Source organism: Nicotiana attenuata, chromosome 5 (genome assembly GCF_001879085.1).
Source record: "Nicotiana attenuata strain UT chromosome 5, NIATTr2, whole genome shotgun sequence".
Classification (NCBI taxonomy): domain Eukaryota; kingdom Viridiplantae; phylum Streptophyta; class Magnoliopsida; order Solanales; family Solanaceae; genus Nicotiana; species Nicotiana attenuata.
This window is the reverse complement of record NC_031993.1, coordinates 28,831,604-28,851,977: the sequence shown is the minus strand read 5'-3', so window position 1 is coordinate 28,851,977 and position 20,374 is coordinate 28,831,604. Positions and strand designations below refer to the sequence as shown.

The window sequence follows — 20,374 nt, the reverse complement described above, 5'->3', positions numbered from 1 at the left end:
GTCAAATTCACCTATTATCACTGCACGAGTGTCTTTGACTTCCTAGGGTGCTTTTGACTTCATTAGTATTTCCTTCTTGGACTCCATTTTTATGTTCACATTGTAAATTTGAACATAAAACTCAAAATAAAATTGATCATGGTTTCTCCTAAAAGATATAAGTAACACTTCTTTGACACATATTATAAGTTGAGGAATTAGCAATACTTCCTTTAACTACAATCTTAAATTGGTAAAAGTTTGGGTTGAAGTCATAAAAGATTATTTGAAGTGAAATTTGAGAAAAGTTGTTAAAGCTGAAGTCACATTTAGATATAGTTTTTACCTGAAAATTGGTGAAAGATGATTTGAAGTTGAAATTAATGCACTTACAAACTAATATTTTTGAAATAAATTATTCCAGTCGAAACAAAATCTTTCTCAAATCTTATGGAACAAAACTCGGCTTGCAAATAGTTCTTGCCAGTGAAGTTATTACCAATCAATTGAAATTTAAAGTTCAATTTATAATTTCATCTCAAAAAAAAATTTTAAAATTATTTACAAGTTAAAGTTTTTAAACGAGCAAATTCAATTTTCTTCCTCGATCCCATTTTAAGTTACGTTTTTCATTTTCAATCTGTTAAAAAAAATTTAAACTTCGTGCTTGCTCAGTCTATTCAATCACATAAAATAAGACGATTGAGTAATAAGCAAGATTAAACTATTGGTCCTCTCGGAAGATGTAGCAAAGGTCAAGCTCATTATCAATGCAGCTTAGGAAAGATATTTTTTTTTTGGTTTTCCACCCGGTATTCGGTACCCGCATTGGAGCTCGACTATATCCGGATTCGCGCTGCATAGGACCCCATTCAGGGGGAAGCGCTCCCTACCAAGGATTTTTCCATACCCAGGGCTCGAACTCGAGACCTCTGGTTAAGGGAGGAGCAGTCTCATCCACTACATCACATCCTTTGGTGGTGCTTACGAAAGATATTAAGGACCCGTTTGTCCATAAAAAAAATTCTTTTTTTCGATTTCTTTTTCAAAAATGTGCATGTCTATGAAATTTTGTAAGCTTTTTCAAAAATAAAAAATTTCAAAAAAAAAAAAAAATCCCCCCTTCACAAAACTGCAATATTTTTTCAAGTGAAATGCATGTCCAAACATAATTTCAAATTTCAAATGTCATTTTTCAACTAAACTTCAAATACTATTTTTTTCAAAAATTATAATTTTTATGTCCAAACGCCTACTAAGTTTATTTAGCACCTTCCAATGTGCCAAAAAAAGCGAAAAAATACCAGCTATGTCTATTTATAGGTAGCTTATTACAAAAATTGGCCAATTCATACAATATTACCAATATTAGCCAAATAGCTATTTGTAGCCAAAAAAAAGGTCAAATTTTTCCTTCTTTTAGTGGGTGTTATTAGAATAGATTGGGTACATCTTAAGGAGCTTGAATCTCAGTTTTAGGATGATTTGGTGGAGTTTTGAGGGGTTTGAATTGAAAATTCGAAGTAGAAGATGAACATGAAAAAAATGATGTGTATCACACTGGATATCACTTGTGTATCACTCATGTATCATATTTGTATCGAATGTGTATCACATGTATATCCATGTATACCTGCGTGTGAGATACATGCGTGATACATGTGTCGTAGAAGAATCTTTTGAACTCGATTTTAACTACAAATTTGGATACCATCAGTCCAAAACACCTCTTATCTTCATTAAATTTTATATATTGACTCATCTATATGTTTTCAATGAATCTCAACCATACCCATTGAAAAAAGTTCCTTTTTGTTTAGATTTTATGGAATCTTGTACATATATTTTGTTTGTATTTCATCATCTTATGTGCTACCTTATCTATGAAATTTTCTTTCTGTCTTGCATCTAATGTTGCTAATCACGCTTAAATGAGATCTTCATGTGTGATTCTTGTAGAGAAATAACTTATTTATTTGGGTTTTTAATTTTTATATGTGTTTAACTAATTTTTCGTAAATTTATGATTAATGATTAGAGATTGGTAAGTTGAGACTTTTATGGGATATTTCTTTAAGATTTCAGGAAAAAGGCCGAAGCTCATTACCCGTATATTGTCAAACTAGTGGGAGGGGCAGCACGGGCCCAACGTAAACAAAATTATACTATTTTAATTATGCTCTTTCTAATTGATATGTTACCCAAAAACGTATAGATTTGCAGCAACACTTGCTAATATAAATATGTGTACTATCAAAAAGAATGGTAAACTATTACATCAAATGAGCTGTTGCAACACTGAAATTAAACTCAAAATTCAAAAGTACTCTTTGACCACTAAATGAGCTAAAAAAGAGAATTCGAGCAAAGAAAGTTCTGTAGCAGTTAGAAAGACTCATATAAGATTCATATGATCACTATCATGATAATTATGTGAAAAGCAAGTTGACTTCCTAAGTGAATTAACTTTAGCTTCACGAAACTATTAGATGAAAATCGAGAGTTTGCTTCTAAATATATTCAATGAAGATATGATATTTCACACCGATTGGAATCCGCAGTCTCAAGTTGGACACACCGATTGGAATCCGCAGTCTCAAGTTGGTGGTGGGGAGTGGTTATCACTCAGGCAACCCTATCTTATCTATGCCGTTACTATCTATTTGCAACAAACAACGGGCGTGTAGTCTCGTTTGACACACTTTAGACTTCTCGAAAGTAGCAAATTAAGCTGGCAAACCGTATATAAATTTATAAATATATGATAGCATTAATTATTTTTTCTTTCCAAAAGGATGGGGAAATTAGTGTTGTTCCATTTTTTTACTCCATGGAAAACATCAATTTACTCCCATGCAATAGTATTGTCTCACGACCATATTGTTGATGCCCATTCTATATTCCGCAAAATAACAATTTTTTTTTTTAGTTTTATGGAGAGCTTCATTTTTTCTCTCAAGGCACTTGAAAGTCTTGAACAGATGAGCAATCCTGATATAGACACTGCAAAAGAACAAAATTTGACTATGTATCAGAGACATCCAAAAAGACAATGGGATACACGACCAAAGAACTCATCACAACTTTCAACAATGAAAACCGAATAGACAAACACAAATCTATATCTATATCTATCTATATATTATTAAAAGGAGAGGAAAAAGCCCTCTCCTTAAGCCAAGCGGCAGCCTAAAAAAATGCCACATGGCATAATTGGTTACTAATTAGTTATTTAGTTTATAATTAGTTATTGGTTACTTATTTTTGAATTTAAATACATATCAAAAAAGAAAATAATAAAATACAATAAAAAACTACCATATATATTAATTGGTTACTTTATTTGGATTAATAAATATAGATATCTTATAATTAAATATAATAAAAACACGAAAAATAAATATATATAAAATAACTACCCATTCAAATTGGGCGGGAGTAGTTTCAAGTTTGAGCTTATAAATTATTTTAAAAATAAAAAACGAAATTAAAAAAAAATAATGAATTACCAATTCAAATTGGGGAGTAGTTTCAAATTGGATTTTAAAATTATTTTAAAATAAAAAAAATGAAAAATATATTTATATATAATATACATATAAAAAACGAAAATATTAAAATAAATAAAAAAATAACATATATATATATATAATATATATATATATATATATATATTAATTGGTTAATTTATTTGGATTTATTAAATATTGATATCTTATAATTAAATATAATAAAAAAAACAACAAAAAATAAATATATAAAAAATAACTACCCATTCAAATTGGGTGGGAGTAGTTTTCAAGTTTGAATTTTTAAATTATTTTAAAATAAAAAGCAAAAAAAAAATTTACCAATAAAAAAAAAAAGAAAAAAGAGAAGAAAAACTACCCATTCAAATTGGAAGTAGTTTCAAGTTGGAGTTTTAAATAATTTTTTATAATAAAAAACAAAATTAAATAAAATAATGAATTACTAATTCAAATTGGGGAGTGGTTTCAAATTGGAGTTTTAAAATAATTAAAATAAAAAAACGAAAAATCTATTTAATATATATATATATATATATTAATATAATATAATATATGTATATTAATAATATATGAGAAGTAAATATATAATATATAATATAATATAAAGAGAGGCAAAGAAATTGTTATAATGACAAGTGTCATAAGTTCTATTAACAATATAATTATACGAAATATTGGATAATTTAATAAATAAAAATACATAACGAAAAAATTATTTGATGACTATATAAGTCCCTTTAATTTAATGGAGATTTTATTTATTAAAATTTAAACAATATCTATTCTGTTTATATAGAATAGGATAATCAAATAATTGTGATAATTTCAAATGTAACATCGAAAAATTAACAAAGTGACAAATATTTTTTTAATATTGACCGCGCATCGCGCGGGTACGACTACTAGTATATTATTAAAAGGAGAGGATAAAGCCTCTCCTTAAAGCCAAGTGGTAGCATAAAAAAAAGGCACATGGCATAATTAGTTACTAATTAGTTTTTTAGTTCATAATTAGTTATTAGTTATTATATTTAAATTTAAATATCTATAAAAACGAAAATAATAAAAAACTACCATATATATATAGATATCTCATAATTAGTTATAATAAAAAATCGAAAATATAAATATATAAAAAATAACTACCCATTCAAATTGGGTGGGAGTAGTTTCAAGTTGGAGTTTTAAAGTTATTTTAAAATTAAAAAAACAAAAAAAAAAAGAAAAGAAAAATAAAATTAACTATAATAAAAAAAATAAAAATAAAAGAAGAAGAAGAAAAATTACCCATTCAAAGGGAAGTAGTTTCAAGTTGGAGTTCGAATTTTAAGATTATTTTAAAATAAAAAATCTATCTATCTATATATTATTAAAAGGAGAGGATAAAGCCTCTCATTAAAGCCAAGTGGAAGCATAAAAAAGCCCCATGCATAATTAGTCACTAATTAATTTTTTAGTTAATAATTAGTTACTAGTTATTATATTTGAATTTAAATATCTATAAAACAAAAATAACAAAATCTATATCTATCTATATCTTCTATATATTATTAAAAGGAGAGGATAAAGCCTCTCCTTAAAGCCAAGTGGCAGCATAAAAAAGGCACATGGCATAATTAGTTACTAATTAGTTTTTTAGTTAATATTTAGTTATTAGTTATTATATCTGAATCTATATATCTATAAAAACGAAAATAATAAAAAATAAAAACTACCATATATATATATATATATATATATATATATTGGCTACTTTATTTTAATTAATAAATATATATATCTCATAATTAGTTATAATAAAAAAATCAAAAATATAAATGTATAAAAAATAACTACCAATTCAAATTGGGTGGGAGTAGTTTCAAGTTGGATTTTTAAAATTATTTTAAAATAAAAAAAACCGAAAAAACAAACATTAACTATAATAAAAAAAACGAAAAAAGAAGAAGAAAAACTACCCATTCAAATCGGGAAGTAATTTCAAGTTGGAGTTGGAGTTTTAAAATTATTTTAAAATTAAAAAACAAAAAGTAAAGAAAAATAAAATTAACTATAATAAAAAAAAAACGAAAAAAGAAGAAGAAAAACTAGCCATTCAAATCGGTGAGTAGTTCAAGTTGGAGTTTTAAAATAAAAATAAAATTAAATATTAAAAAATTACCATTTCAAATTGTGGAATAGTTTCAAGTTGGAGTTTTATAATTGTTTTAAAATAAAAAAAACAAAAAAAAAGCAATTAATAAACTTTTGATTCAAATTGTGGAGTAGTTTCTTTCTAATATTCTATATTCTATATTCCTTCTATATTGTATTATTAAAAGAAGAGGATAAAGCCCTCTCCTTAAGCCAAGTGGTAGCCTAGAAAAAAATCTTATGAAATAATTAGTTAATAACAAAGAAGTTATCTATTAAAAATTAATAAAGAAATTAACTACCTAAATTAACTACTAAAACATGGGGGAGAGTTGGTTTAGGTTAGTTAATTTCTTTATTTTATTTTTTAAAATCATTTTCTTTTTTATTATTTGAAATAAAAAGTATATCTATTCATTAAAATTCAAACAATATTTTGAGAAAACTATAATAAATTTTAAAATAAAAAAATATATTTTCAAGAGTAATAATATATATATATATATATATATATATATATGTGTGTGTGTGTGTGTGTGTGTGTGTGTGTGTGTGTATGTATGTATATATATTCTATTATATTACAAACAAATAGCAGACAAAAATATTAAACAAGTAATATGCTAATAATCTATATATATATTATTAAAAGCCAAAGAAAAAGCCAAACAAGTAGTAGCCTAGAAAAAAACCACATGACATAATTAATTAATAACAAAAAAAATATTTATTGAAAATTAACAAAGAAATTAACTACCTAAATTAAGTACTCAAATATCGGCGAGGGTTGGGTATATCGTATTGACAAATAAAATGATAATTGAAATTTATTAAAGCAATATGGTCTAATAGGATCAAGCAAGCCCGATTATAATTTAATTAATATTTTTCTAATATTGACCGCGCATCGCGCGGGTACGACTACTAGTATTTACTTAAAACACAATAAAAAATCCACAACACAGTAAACAAAATTAAAATTGTTTCAAAGCACTTCGGATCATATCCTTGAGTTCCTTACAAAGAACTAAACAGCTAGGTATGAACCATAAAGGTTAAATCAGAAGGTCCTTCGTTGGAAGCCACAGGCTGAGTGCTGAACACCTTAGAAATCTTCACAAAGAACTAAACAGCTAGGTATCCTTTCTCAGTGGATTGGTGAAAGATCTCATTGTACTTCCCAGAATAGTAAGCAGCTGTTGGAGCAATTGCTTGAGTAACTTTAGGAACAATGGGAATTCAGTTTAGAGAGAGCCAAGCTGATGCTGCATATTGCTCATTGGCTCGTAATTGGTGTAAAGTCCCTTGGCGGCAGGCTCATAATTGGCATAGACTGTTTTTGCAAGTCCTGATGCAGCTCCTATAACACCAACACTTTTGACATTGGCTGCAACAGAGCGAGCAGCTGCAGAAGCCTGCTTGACCATAGGAGGAACACGAATATCAATCTTACGAATAGACTCATCAACCTGCAATCAAATCACATAGCGAGCAATCTGATGAAAGAGGCAGAGCAATTTAATATGTTTTTAATAACTGACAAAGCATATTTAACTACAACAAATATGACTACAAAATTTTATAGTGCCAGTTGGTACCAAATCACATACTATTTTCACAAAAGGTGAAAGCTGTTACATATTTTATTCATCAGCCTAATATTATGATCTCTTCATTCGCCGACCAACATAGAATTAGATACATACAATAGCCACAAGAGTGCTAAAAAAACAGAAGCAATATGCATCCAAATAACCCTGGATTCTACAACAGTTCACCAAATCAGAAGAGCATCCTCACTGTGAAATCCCATAATCAATCCCTATGCAACTAATAAGATATCCCAAACATTTCATGTCTAAACTAACTTTGTGTCTAACAGAAAAATCTCACCACCACAGACACAGTGCATCAACGCCTGAAAACATCCAATTTTCATTTGAAGTATAGGAAGGAGAATATGCTAGTTCAGTTCTATGGAATGTGGAAATAGAAATTTACTTATAAAAGAATTTCTCAAGTAAAGCAGGCAGCAGAAACGGCAAATTACACTCTCGAATATAAAAAAGAACAAGTATCCTAACAGAGATTCTGAAATAAAAATAGGCGATACCATAATTTTTGGTAAGACTGTTTAATTCAGAACTCATTAGTTGGTACCAAAAGATAAATTTTATCAAAAAAGGTATAGTAGATGTGTGCAAATCAAAAACAGTTACTAACATGTATGTAAATTTTTTTATCAGAAGTTATTCAAAATAACTGAAAACTAGTATTTACCAACCAAATTTGTGATTACCAACATTCCAACAAAAATGCGGAGAGCTTGCAGCAGATTCAAGTAGAACAAAGATAGATAAACTTTCTGTAGATGCCAATAGGAGAATTCATAGTGAATAATCGAGAACTAAAGGAAAAATAGAAACATATACCGCTGAAGAGATAATGTTTCCTAAGCGCAGGAGACCCCAGAGTTTTTTCCTAATTTTTCAACCATTGCTATATTGAGTATCAGGGCAAAATAGAAATAAACTGAAATTTTATGGTTTTTGTAAACTCGCATTGACTAGAAGCTCCTCTACATTCCCCTTTCTATAAAATAGTAAAGTAAAGTAAAGTAATATGGCTATGCAGAAAGAGGGCACACAAAATTCATCCTATCAAAGCTGACGTGAAAGCCGCCAAGCAGAAAAAGCAGAAGGAGTGGGGACAAGTAGGACCCTAGAAAGTGAAAAATATTCTGACATGTCAAATTCTCCAACCTACGTGTCCCCCAAAATTAGTACTATGCTCATCTTCCACGACACATCCAATTTAATCATGTGGAATTTGAATATACGCACGTGCTTCTTCCTTACTCTGAAAACATTACCGCGTAATATAAACACGTCCTTTTGACCCACGATTTTTATTATACTCCTACTTCACAGTTCACTCTACAAACATATATATAGAGCCGCAAATGCTAATCCTATTATCACCTTCTACTTCCAAAACCAAAACACAGATCAATAAGCACTATTAAATTTCTTGAAATAGAGAATTAAAATATGGTGAAACCCATAAAATCATCTGATGATATCTCATCATCTTCTTCTTCTTCGTCCTTAAAGTACAAAGGAGTGCGCAAGAGGAAATGGGGAAAATGGGTTTCTGAAGTTAGATTACCTAACAGCAGGGAAAGAATTTGGTTGGGTTCGTATGATACAGCGGAAAAAGCTGCTCGTGCATTTGACGCTGCCCAATTTTGCTTGCGTGGTGAGGCGGCAAAACTCAATTTCCCGGCTAATCCGCCGGATATTTTGAACGGGAGGTCTATGAGCGCCGCCGAAATTCAGGTGGCAGCAGCCCGGTTTGCCAACTCGGATCCGGAACCCCAGGAAAGCATTTCGGGTCCGACGGATAATTCCGATCTTTCTTTTTCTTCTTCTTTATCGTCGTCTTCTGAATTGCTACACCCAGAGTCGCCATCTACGTCGATTTCGGATGGGATGGTCCAACCGGATGGTGAATTGACCGAAATGCCTCTTGATTCTGAATTTTTGGACCTGTTTTTCTCGTTAGGAACTGCCAATAACGAGTACCATTTTGGGTCTTTTTCGGAAATTAGCGATCTCACGGGTGACCATTTTTTACCAGCGTTGAATGACATCGACTCTGGGAAAGAGATCTATGACGGCTGCACTTTAGATGGATCTTTCCTTTGGAACTTTTGAGAGCTTCAAGATTTTTGGGACAAAATCACAATTCTAGAATTTTTTTTGCGGCTAGAATTGGTGGCTCTTTTGTCTTTTTCATATTTAGGACATACTCCTATTTTTCATTCTCTCTCTTTTTTTTTTTTTTTTTTTTTCCTTTTTCAGTTCTTTAGCCATCAAAATTGTATAACCTGTTGACTCCAATGTGGATTCCTTTTTGTGGTACATATATAAAATTATAGTACTAAAGTCATAAGCAACACCAGATTCCTTCTGGAAGAAAACTATCTCAAGGGAATAGGAAAACTTGCCAAATATATTGTAAAGGGATTTATATATATATATATATATATATATATACTATTTGAAATTTTATTATTGTTAATGCCCATGTTTAGCTAATTACCTGGCATAAACAAATTTTGTTTACAAAATATATACAATCCACCTGGAAAGACTCTCAATCCATTATTTGTGGTCTCAATCAAGGGATTTAGTTACACCCTTTCCTTCTTTCTCTCCTCTCTCCCCTCTTCTCTCCAGCAAATCGTGGTTTTTCTTTTGCTTTTGGGGAAACTTCACGTCTTTGGAAGTGCACGTTCGCCCTTCCAAGCACAGGAAACCTTTTATAGATTATTCACCTGAAATTTTTCTTGGTTGCAGACTGACTGCCACAATTGTGAATTAGAAAAGCCAGGGCAAGGGTTGTGGAATCAAAGCTTAATCTAGAGAAAGAAAATGCATATACCTGTATAAAATTGCGACTTCTTTCATTTGGCAAATTCTCTTCAGTGATATTGGAAATATCTTCTTTATCCAAAATCATCTCCATCAGCTCACCGAATAGACCCTTTAACCAATTCATTTTGATAACAGTGTCCTCGGCATGCTCTTTTAGTTTCCTTAACGCGAAATACAGTTCTGGTAGTTTGATGTCCCAAACAAAGAAGTTTTAATCCATAAAAGTGGACAAATAATATACTTTTATCATTATATTATCCAACAAGCGGCTCCACCTTCCTGTAAGTGAAAAGATTTAAATAAGACATCTATCATAACTGTGTTAATACTTCTGTTCTAAATGGCATACCTAGTAAGAAGAAGAGGGCTTTAGATCAGTACAACATGCTGGAGAAGGATTACATCTATAATCACTTTCAAGTGGCAAGGATTTAAGAATTAATTGCTTGCAGAATTGTGAGACAAGTAAATTTCTTTTGTATATATTGTATTTGATTTATACATAATAATTATACAACTTATTTATAACTTATCTACAACTTTCATACATTATTTTTTTCTAGTTAAATATAACTAAAATATCATACAACTTAAATACAATTTTTATACAATATGTCTTTTGTATATTTTGTATCTGATTTATACATAGTAAAAATAAATTTCATACAACTAATTATATATTATACAACTTATCTACAACTTTCATATATTATTTCTACCCAGTTATATACAACTACAATATCATACAACTTAAATACGATTTTTATACAATATTTGTTCAACTTTCATATATATATATATATATATATATATATATATATATATAATTTTTCTACAATTTTACTACAATTTCTGCCGTATAATGTATGTCATGTCTTCTTCTTCGAGTTTCAATCTGAAATTCAGCCAAAATCAAGTCTAATCTTCACCAAAACACCTTCAAAATTGAGATATAAACTCCAAATCATATTCCCAATTGTTTGCAACAACACCCAATCCAAACAAATAATGATTTTTGAAAACCCAAATTCGAATTCAAAGCTTCAAAGCTTTTTAATGGCTGTCAATGGTGGAATTGCTGCTCTCTTTTTCTTTGCTTTATATTACTGGAATTAGGGATTGAGAGATAGAGAGAGAGAATTCCCAATTGTTTGCAACAACACCCAATTCAAACAAGTAATATTTTTTGAAAATCCAAATTCGAATTCAAAGCTTCAAAGCTTTTTAATGGCTGTCAATGGTGGAATTGCTGCTCTCTTTTTCTTTGCTTTACATTACTCAAATTAGGGATTGGGAGATAGAGAGAGACGTAGAGAGAATCCCAATTCTTTGCAACAACACCCAATTCAAACAAATAATATTTTTTGAAAATTCAAATTCGAATTCAAAACTTCAAAGCTTTTTAATGGTTGTTAATGGTGGAATTGCTGCTCTCTTGTGCAAGATATGTGGGGGTGGGGGTGGGGGGTGGGTGGGATGTGGAGAGAGAAACGTGGGGGGAGTGGGATACAGAGAGAGAAACGTGAGGGAGTGAGAGTAATTGTAGGAATTTATTAGTTATCCTTAAATCCTAAAAATGTACATAATTGATAATTTTGTATATAGGAGGTAATTAAAGTAAAACTTGAGTAGAAAGGGTAATAAAGTTCCTAATAGTGTATAGGTATGTAAAAATTCGTATGGTAAATCATGTAGCATTTGCATCTTTAGCTTTGCCATGAAAATGAATTTACATCTTTTATTAACTCTCTATCCTTTAAATCTACCACCTTCTGCTAAAAAAAAATTTTAAGTGAAAATCGTCATGACACAAATATAAGTCGGAAAAAATGAACAAATAGCAACTTTTCAAACCGCTAATCGATATTTAGCCATCATTTCAAAACTATTTAACATTTAGGCGCATTCTAGTGCAGAAATAAAATTTGGATAAAAGCACTCGTATGTAAACTAGCTATAGAAAAACTCCAGTTCAATGTCCTTGATTTTGAAACTTTTACAAGTGAAATTCCGATATATTATATTGAAATTTGAAAATCCCCTACAAGCGATGTGCTAGAATTTTGAACTTTTATAAGTGAAACTTCAACATACATGTTGGAGTTCTTCAGTTTCTATTTGGATATTTTTTAAGAAGACAACATCATGGATTCTTAGAATTTGACCTAAAAATTAACATAGAATCATGTACTTGGCCAGCATCAATATTTAGACATCATTTCAGAATAATTTAACATTTAGGCGCATTTTAATGAAGAAATAAATTTTGAACAAAAATACTACTACATATGTAAACTACAAAAAAGTCCAGCTCAATATGCTTAAGTTCGAAATTTTTACAAGTGAAACTCCAACATATTATGTTGAAATTCGAAAATCCCCTACAAATGAAACTCTAATACTGTGCTGGAATTTTGAACTTTTATAAGTGAAAATTTAACGTACATGTCGTACTTCTACAATTTCCATTTGGATATTGTATACGGTTAAAATAGGACTTGCCTGATTTTGCCATTTAATCGAAGACCAGGGAATCATGTCGAGGGTCAGTCTCGTAATGGATCAGGTCAGAGCACGAAGATAAAGTATCAAGCTCGAGAATCGAGATGCTCATCGAGATCGAGGCCAACAGCGATCGAGACCATATATGACAGACTTCGAACGAAGCGCAATAACTAAAAGACAAGATATCCATAACCGGTCGAAGATCATGGCGGAAATCTCGAAACATATCAGATCTAGGGCGGTTGTTTAGGCTAATGATGGATTTACATCTATTATTAGAGTTATACCATAATTAGGACTCCTTTACTATATAAAGAGGAGTCCCCATCATTTGTAGACAGCTTACATTCATGAATATCAAAGCAATATAACATTTCCTAGCTTACATTCTTGTTCATCAGCTTGTTATATCTATTACTATTCTAGCATTAATTTGTTCGAGGGCATACGAGCTCGATAGCTTAATTACGTTGCTAAGCCGATTTGCTTTATTTTATTGTCAATTCTCATTGTTCATCTTTATATTTATCCATTAGTATTAGGTGAAATTATGTATCCCTAAAACCACATTATAAGTTTAATTGTTATCCAATTTTAGGGTAAAGAGTTTGGCCCCACCGTGGGGCTAAGGATAATAGTGATTGCTTAGTATTAATCCTCATAACACACACTGCTTTTACACCTGTTCTCGTAAGTGTCTTTGATTTCAGGAATCAACATGTCAAACTCTCAAGCAATGCCCACTTACACAGACACGGGCCTTAGTTTTCATGGCGAGAACGAGCACATAGTCGCCTCAGAGAACGGACTACCTCCATTCAATCCCGATAGACCACAGGCCGTAGATTCAATCGATGTCAATTCTCGTGTTGTGATTCATGGAAATTTAGGCGCCGATCCTAAAAATAGCGTCCGTAGAGACGCCCCGGCAGCCGATGAGAACGCACAGAGTGGTAAAGAAGGCGAGATTAGCCTTCGAATGATATTTGAAATGTTGCAGACTCAGCAAGATGCGCTAGCGCAGCTCCAAAATCATAATCGAGCGCCAAGCAGAATCGAACTCGATGCATCACAGGAAGCTATTCACAGGGTCAAGCCTATACCTTTAAAATCAAACGATAACGGATCGGGAATTGACCCCGCCATCATGAAAATGCTCGAGGAGCTAACTAAACGGATCGAATCAAGAGAAAAAAAATTGAGGCTAACAATAAAAAGGTAGAAACATACACCTCAGGGGTTGATCAAATACCGGGGGAACCCCCGATTTTAAAGGGTTTGGATTCGAAGAAGTTTGTGCAGAAGCCTTTCCCACTGATTGCAGCTCCGAAGCCCATTCCGAAGAAATTCCGCATGCCAGAAATTCCCAAGTACAATGGAACCACTGATCCTAATGAGCATGTCACTTCTTATACTTGTGCAATAAAAGGAAATGACTTAGAAGATGATGAAATTGAATCTGTTCTTGAAAAAAATTGGAGAAACTTTATCGAAGGGGCAATGATATGTACCACAATTTGCCGCCCAATTCCATCGATTCCTTCGCCATGCTTGCTGATTCATTTGTAAAGGCACACGCCAGAGCAATAAAGGTCGCGACTAGGAAATCAGACCTCTTCAAAGTGAGACAAAAGGACAACGAAATGCTAAGGGAATTCATATCTCGGATCCAAATGGAACGCATGGACCTGCCTTCGGTTACAGATGATTGGGCTGTTCAAGCCTTCATCCAAGGTTTGAACAAGCGAGGTTCAATAGCATCACGACAACTTAAACAGAATTTGATTGAATATCCAGCTGTGACCTGGGCCGATGTACATAACCGATACCAATCAAAGATCAGAGTAGAGGATGATCAGTTGGGAGCCCCTTCCGGTTCCGTTTATCTAAATAGATCCGAAGGCAAGATTCAAAAAGACATTAACAGAGAGCCCCGATAAAATAGAGACCGGTACCAACCATACAATGCATATCGTAGTAACAGTGGACCAGGACGTAATCCCGTTCGGAATGATCCAAAGAATGATCGAGGACAAAACTCTCGAGGGCTTATGAGTAAGAGTGACTTCGATAAACATGTCGAGCCCAAGGAAGCGCCACGGTTATCAGAATACAACATCAGCGTTGATGCATCGGGTGTTGTATTATCCATTGGACGGATCAAAGATACTAGATGGCCCAGACCCCTAGAGTCTGACCCCGCTCAAAGAAACCCTAATCAAATATGCAAATACCATGGAACCCATGGTCACAAAATCGAAGACTGCAGGCAATTGAGGGAGGAGGTAGCTCGTTTATTCAACGAAGGTCATCTTCGAGAGTTCTTGAGTGACCGAGCTAAAAATCATTTTAGAGACAGAGATGCAAACAGGAAAAACGAACAGGAGGAACTGCAGCACGTGATTCATATGATCGTTGGTGGGGTCGATATTCCTCAGGGCCCGATATTTAAACGCACCAAAGTTACAATCACAAGGGAGAAGCGTACCCGGGAATACTTACTAGAGGATACCTTATCTTTCAACGATGAGGATACAGAAAGGATCGAACAACCTCACAACGACGCAATGGTAATATCTATCCTTATGAATAAAATTCAAGTTAAACGTGTGTTTGGTTATCCAGGTAGCTCAGAAAATATTATTCGATCGAGGGCCGTAGAGCAACTCGGCCTCCAAGATCAAGTCGTGCCTGCAGATCGAGTACTCAATGGCTTCAACATGGCGAGTGAAAGCACCAAAGGGGAAATCATTTTGCCAGTAAACGTGGCCGGAACTATCCAGGAAACGAAGTTCCATGTAATCGAAGGTGATATGAGGTACAATGCGCTGCTCGGAAGACCTTGGATCCATTATATGAGGGAAATACCTTCAATGCTTCATCAAGTCTTGAAATTCCCAACATCAGAAGGAATCAAAACGATGTACGAAGAATAACCAATAGCCAAAGAGATTTTTGCAATTGATGAGGTAATACCAGTATCGGCACTAACATCAACAAAGGGACTAGAATCAAAGGAAAAGCAGGAAGTCAAATAGCAACCACAGTCGCCGGCCTCGACCAGATCGGAACAGCAGGAAATTATCGAGTATGATGATTATATGATACCTCTAACCTTTATAATCCCCGATGATTCCGATGCCACGAAGTCAACGGTTGAAGAGCTGGAACAAGTCATACTGATCAAGTATCTGTCCGATCGAAAGGTATACCTGGGCACGGGGTTAGCCCCCCAGCTTAGGGAAAAACTTATTAAATTCCTTATTAAAAATATGGATTATTTTGCTTGGTCCCACCTTGTCATGACAGGGATCCCACTGGAGATTACCACTCATCGATTAAGCTTGGACCCAAAGTTCAGACTAGTAAAGCAAAAGAGAAGGCCACAGTCTGTGATAAAGCATGCATTCATCAAGGATGAGGTAACCAAACTCCTCAAAATAGGATCCATCCGGAAAGTAAAATATCCCGAATGGTTAGCAAACATAATTGTAGTCCCCAAGAAGGGGAATAAGCTTAGAATGTGTGTAGAGTACAAAGAAAACAAAGAATGCCCTAAAGACTCCTTTCCTTTGCCGAATATCGATCGCATGATCGATACCACGGCCGGCCACGAGATCCTCAGCTTTCTCAATGCCTGCTTTGGGTACAACAAAATACAAATGAGCCCGGAGGATCAGGAAAAGACTTTGTTTATTACTAAGTATGGTACTTATTACTATAATGTAATGCCGTTCAAACTAAAAAATACTGGTGCTACTTATCAACGCCTAGTAAATCGAATGTTCGAAGAACAAATAGGTAAATCAATGGAGGGTTATATTGATGATATGCTCATTTGACACATTTGCAGGAAACCTTCAATATATTGAGAAAATACAACATGAAGCTCACCCTTGAGAAATGTGCATTCGGGGTCGGTTTGGGCAAATTCCTCGGCCTTATGATGTCAAATTGGGGAATCAAGATCAACCCCGATAAAATCAAGACAATCGAAGACATCAGAGTCATGGACCGCGTTAAGGTTGTACAAAGTTTAACGGAGCGGATAGCCACCTTAGGCCGGTTCATCTCGAGGTCGTCGGATCGAAGTCACAGGTTCTTTTCACTACTCATAAACAAGAACAATTTCACTTGTACCCCGGAATGCCAACATGCATTAGAAGAGTTAAAGCGGTATCTTTCGAGCCCCCCATTGCTTCACACTCCGAAAGCAGACGACTTATATTTGGCAGTCTCAAAAGTTACGGTAAGTGGTGTCCTAGTTCGAGAAGAGCAAGGAATGCATGTCGCGCCCCCCTTTTTCCTCGCGGAGTCCGGGTTTCGACATTTTGGGACAACTCCTTTCCTTTTGGGAATTGGGTATGAGGTTTGAAGAGTCTCCACCTAACGGATTAAGGTGCGTTTGGGCACCTAGAACAATTAACTCATGAAACTAGTCTACATCACCAGAGATTGGGTAAGGGCTCGAAATTACCTTCAAGGGAAGGTGTTAGACACCCCTCGAGGTCCACAACGGTGGGTCCCGGCCAAACTCGATTTAAGCGAATTAGTCTTAAAGCAATTTAAACAAATTGAGATTATTTTAAAACGGGAATAAAGGGGTCCTAGGTTTTTTAGCCTATAGGATCACTTCTGTGCAATACTTGGTAATCGTCTCCAAGTTGGGGTGCTACACATTGCATTAGCGAACAGGTCATTATATCCCTTACTACCCGATTACCCTCCCCTTAATTATTACCTAAGCGTTCTAACGACATCGAATATGTATCATATGCGTGCACTACCCGTCACTTACCTACGGCCCTGGAGGTGTTTAGGACCTATATTTAAGGTGGTTCGAGACTCACCTATGGTGCTTAAAAGGAGAAAACTAAGCGACAAACAAAACAAGTAGGACTATCACATAAAAGATCACTTAAGCGGCTCATGTTTACCTCCACAAATAAACAAACAGATGCATGCTATTCAAATAAGCAGTTTTAAAACGATTAGGGTCCTATAGGCAGGATATTTAAATGAGCACAGAATATGCAGCAGTCTTATTAGGGCGAGGCAGTGGATACTTATAAGTTTGCCTAATGATTTTTATCACTTACTGAAGCTGGGCCCGTTTATAAGCAGTCAAACAAACACAGTTTTAATTGTCCTACATGCTTACCTAGGTGATAACCGGGCAAAATCCTATAGACATGGTATCTAAACGTTAATCAGCTCGCAATTATAAACCAGTGATTAATTTAAACAGGCAGCTTTTTTATCCTTTAGACTTTATAGGCATGCCTTCTAGGTGCTGAAACTGTTTACAAGCGTTATTTCATGGCATAGAAACTGATTTTATACACGTTCCCTATAGGCATGATATCTAAGTTGTCCAAAACTGATTTTAAACATGATTTCCTATGGACATGATATCTAAGTGAGCAGAATGTTATACGAGTTGATAACTCCCAAAAAAAGATCATATAGGCATGGTTTCTTATGCACATTGAAACTTGAGAATATGCATGAACATGAATTTTGATACATAATTGATAAACGTCCTATAACAGGATTTCTAGGATGTAAAGTATGAAAATTCAGCATAATGAGATAAACCCAATAACATGGTTTCTAATGCATATAAACATCATCATAATCACCTATGGGCATGGTTCCTAGCCGAACCCCAACAAAGATATATAATCCCTTCTCAATTATTTACTAAGTACCCCATATCCATTTACAAAGATTGTTATTACAGACCAATACGAATGAATTACATAATGAAAATTACTATACTATAGGGAGCCTTGGCAGGCCCAAAGTCAACCTGAAAGCCAGGCCTTCAATCAAATCTGGAGTGCACCAATAGTCTATATTACACCAAATGGGCTTTTGGTGCTGTGAGCACGTGATTTTTGCCCTATCTGAATTACTCCCATAGTTTCAAAACAAAATAATTTCTTTCTAGTATTTGCAATTTTATGGATTTTCGTGGCATCTTTTGTTAATTAGTAGAAAAATACAAAAAATATATATATATATATATATATGTTGCATGTGCATTTAGAAGTTAAGTTTGCATTTTAAGAATTACCTAGTAATCAATTGTTTAATAAAATGGAAAAATTTCACAAAAAATAGTTTAATTTGCACTTATTTTAGCCTTGATTTTGAGTAGCTTTCTTTTAATTTGTTTTTACCTAATTGCGATGTTTATCATTTAGGTTTACTTAGTGTTTTTAGGATTAATTAAGAGCTAGGAATTAATTTAATCTTTACTTCAATTTTGAAAAAAGGATTAGAAAGAAACTAAAAAAAAAAGAAGAAAGAAAAAAAGAAAATTGAGAAGATTGTGAAAAAGAAATGAGAGTTGGGCCGTTTTTATTTTTATATCGATCAACCCAGTGTAATGTCTGTCTAAACCCAGCCCAATTCCACCCCAATTACCCGGTCCATCTCCCTGGACAGCCAAACGACACCGTTTAGCCTAGAATAAATCCTGGCCGTCGAGGTTTGTAAGATCTGACAGTTGGGAAGCTAGGACCCCTAGGTATATTAGTGTCCGAAGGTCACCCCCCCCACCACCCCTCTCTCATCCCCATCCCTTAGAGACGCATATAGCCGCCGGTATAACACCATCACGGCCCCGCCTTCCTCCGCCGTCCTCCGCCCTAGCGCCGCCGGCCGGAAATCGCCGCCGCCGCCGGCGATGCTCCGATCAACCCCAAAATTACACCCCAGATTCCCCTTCTCCTCCTTTACCTGAATCCACTATCCTTTGCTTTCAAATCTTACTGGAACTCGTCGAATATCCGTTCAAAAGTTTCCGGCCAAGTCGCAAACTCACCCAAACTGGCCCAAATTCGTACCATATGTCCCTCATCCCTCCCTCATCATTAATCTCTAACTAGAATCTTTTGAATATTGCCAAAGCTTCTCGAATTTTAGATCTTAGACTGGCAGAACCCTAGCTCAGAAAATCTTGGGGGATTTTGGACCGTAATTGCCCTAATCATGTGTGTTCTTTTGAAAACACACGATTAGGGATGTTACGTGTCAAGAATCCCGGAGGATTCAAACAAATGGCCGGTTAGAGTTTCCCCATGGTCAGTCGAATGCTCTGATTCAGTAAGTTTGCTGATTACTTCTATTTTTGATTCTTATTTTTGGGGTTCCGTATCTGTTCTAAGTTTAGTTTACGATTTGTTTCGAGTCTGGTCGATCCTGTTTGAGCTTTGTTTGGATTTCAATTCGTTCCTCAGCATCTGAACTGATTAGTAATCTCTTATGGATGCTGTTAGTTAGCATTAATTAGTTTAGTTTAGTTTAAATCAGTTTAATTAGTAATCGTATTAACAGTTCCATGTTTAGGGTTTAATTAAGTTTTATGATTTGTTAATGATCTTCGTGGAGGTACTGTTCTCAGTCTTCATGTTTGATTTAAATTTATTCTAATAGGTCTAATTTTTGTTTAGTTTAGTTAGTTGATTCATGAGTGGTCACTGCAATTTGTAGTTCATGGTTAGGTTGGATTTCATGATTGTTTAATTGTGCAAAAATTCAATTTGGTGGGATCTTTTGGCTATAGCTGAACAAGATAGTGACCAGCAATTACAGTAAAAGGGTTTTGGTCTGGCCAGTAATTTCAGGAGGTTCAAAGGGTAGTTTAGGCATGGGAAAAGGGTACTTTTATCGGATTTGGTAATTTTTGAAGGGGGTAAGGATAGAATAGGGATTGTAATAAGAATAGAACCTTCTAGGATGGACTATAGTGTAGGTTTTAATAAACTTAGGGTAGTTACT

General features: G+C 33.9%; 1 protein-coding gene and 1 pseudogene across 1 annotated transcript; one reads left to right on the top strand and one right to left on the bottom strand.

Moving 5' to 3' along the window:
- On the bottom strand, positions 6,489–8,283 carry LOC109225568 (annotated as a pseudogene).
- On the top strand, positions 8,693–9,358 carry LOC109226079 (ethylene-responsive transcription factor ERF017-like). Its single transcript, XM_019390883.1, has one exon. It carries the CDS (start codon positions 8,693–8,695, stop codon positions 9,356–9,358), a length of 666 nt encoding a protein of 221 aa, XP_019246428.1.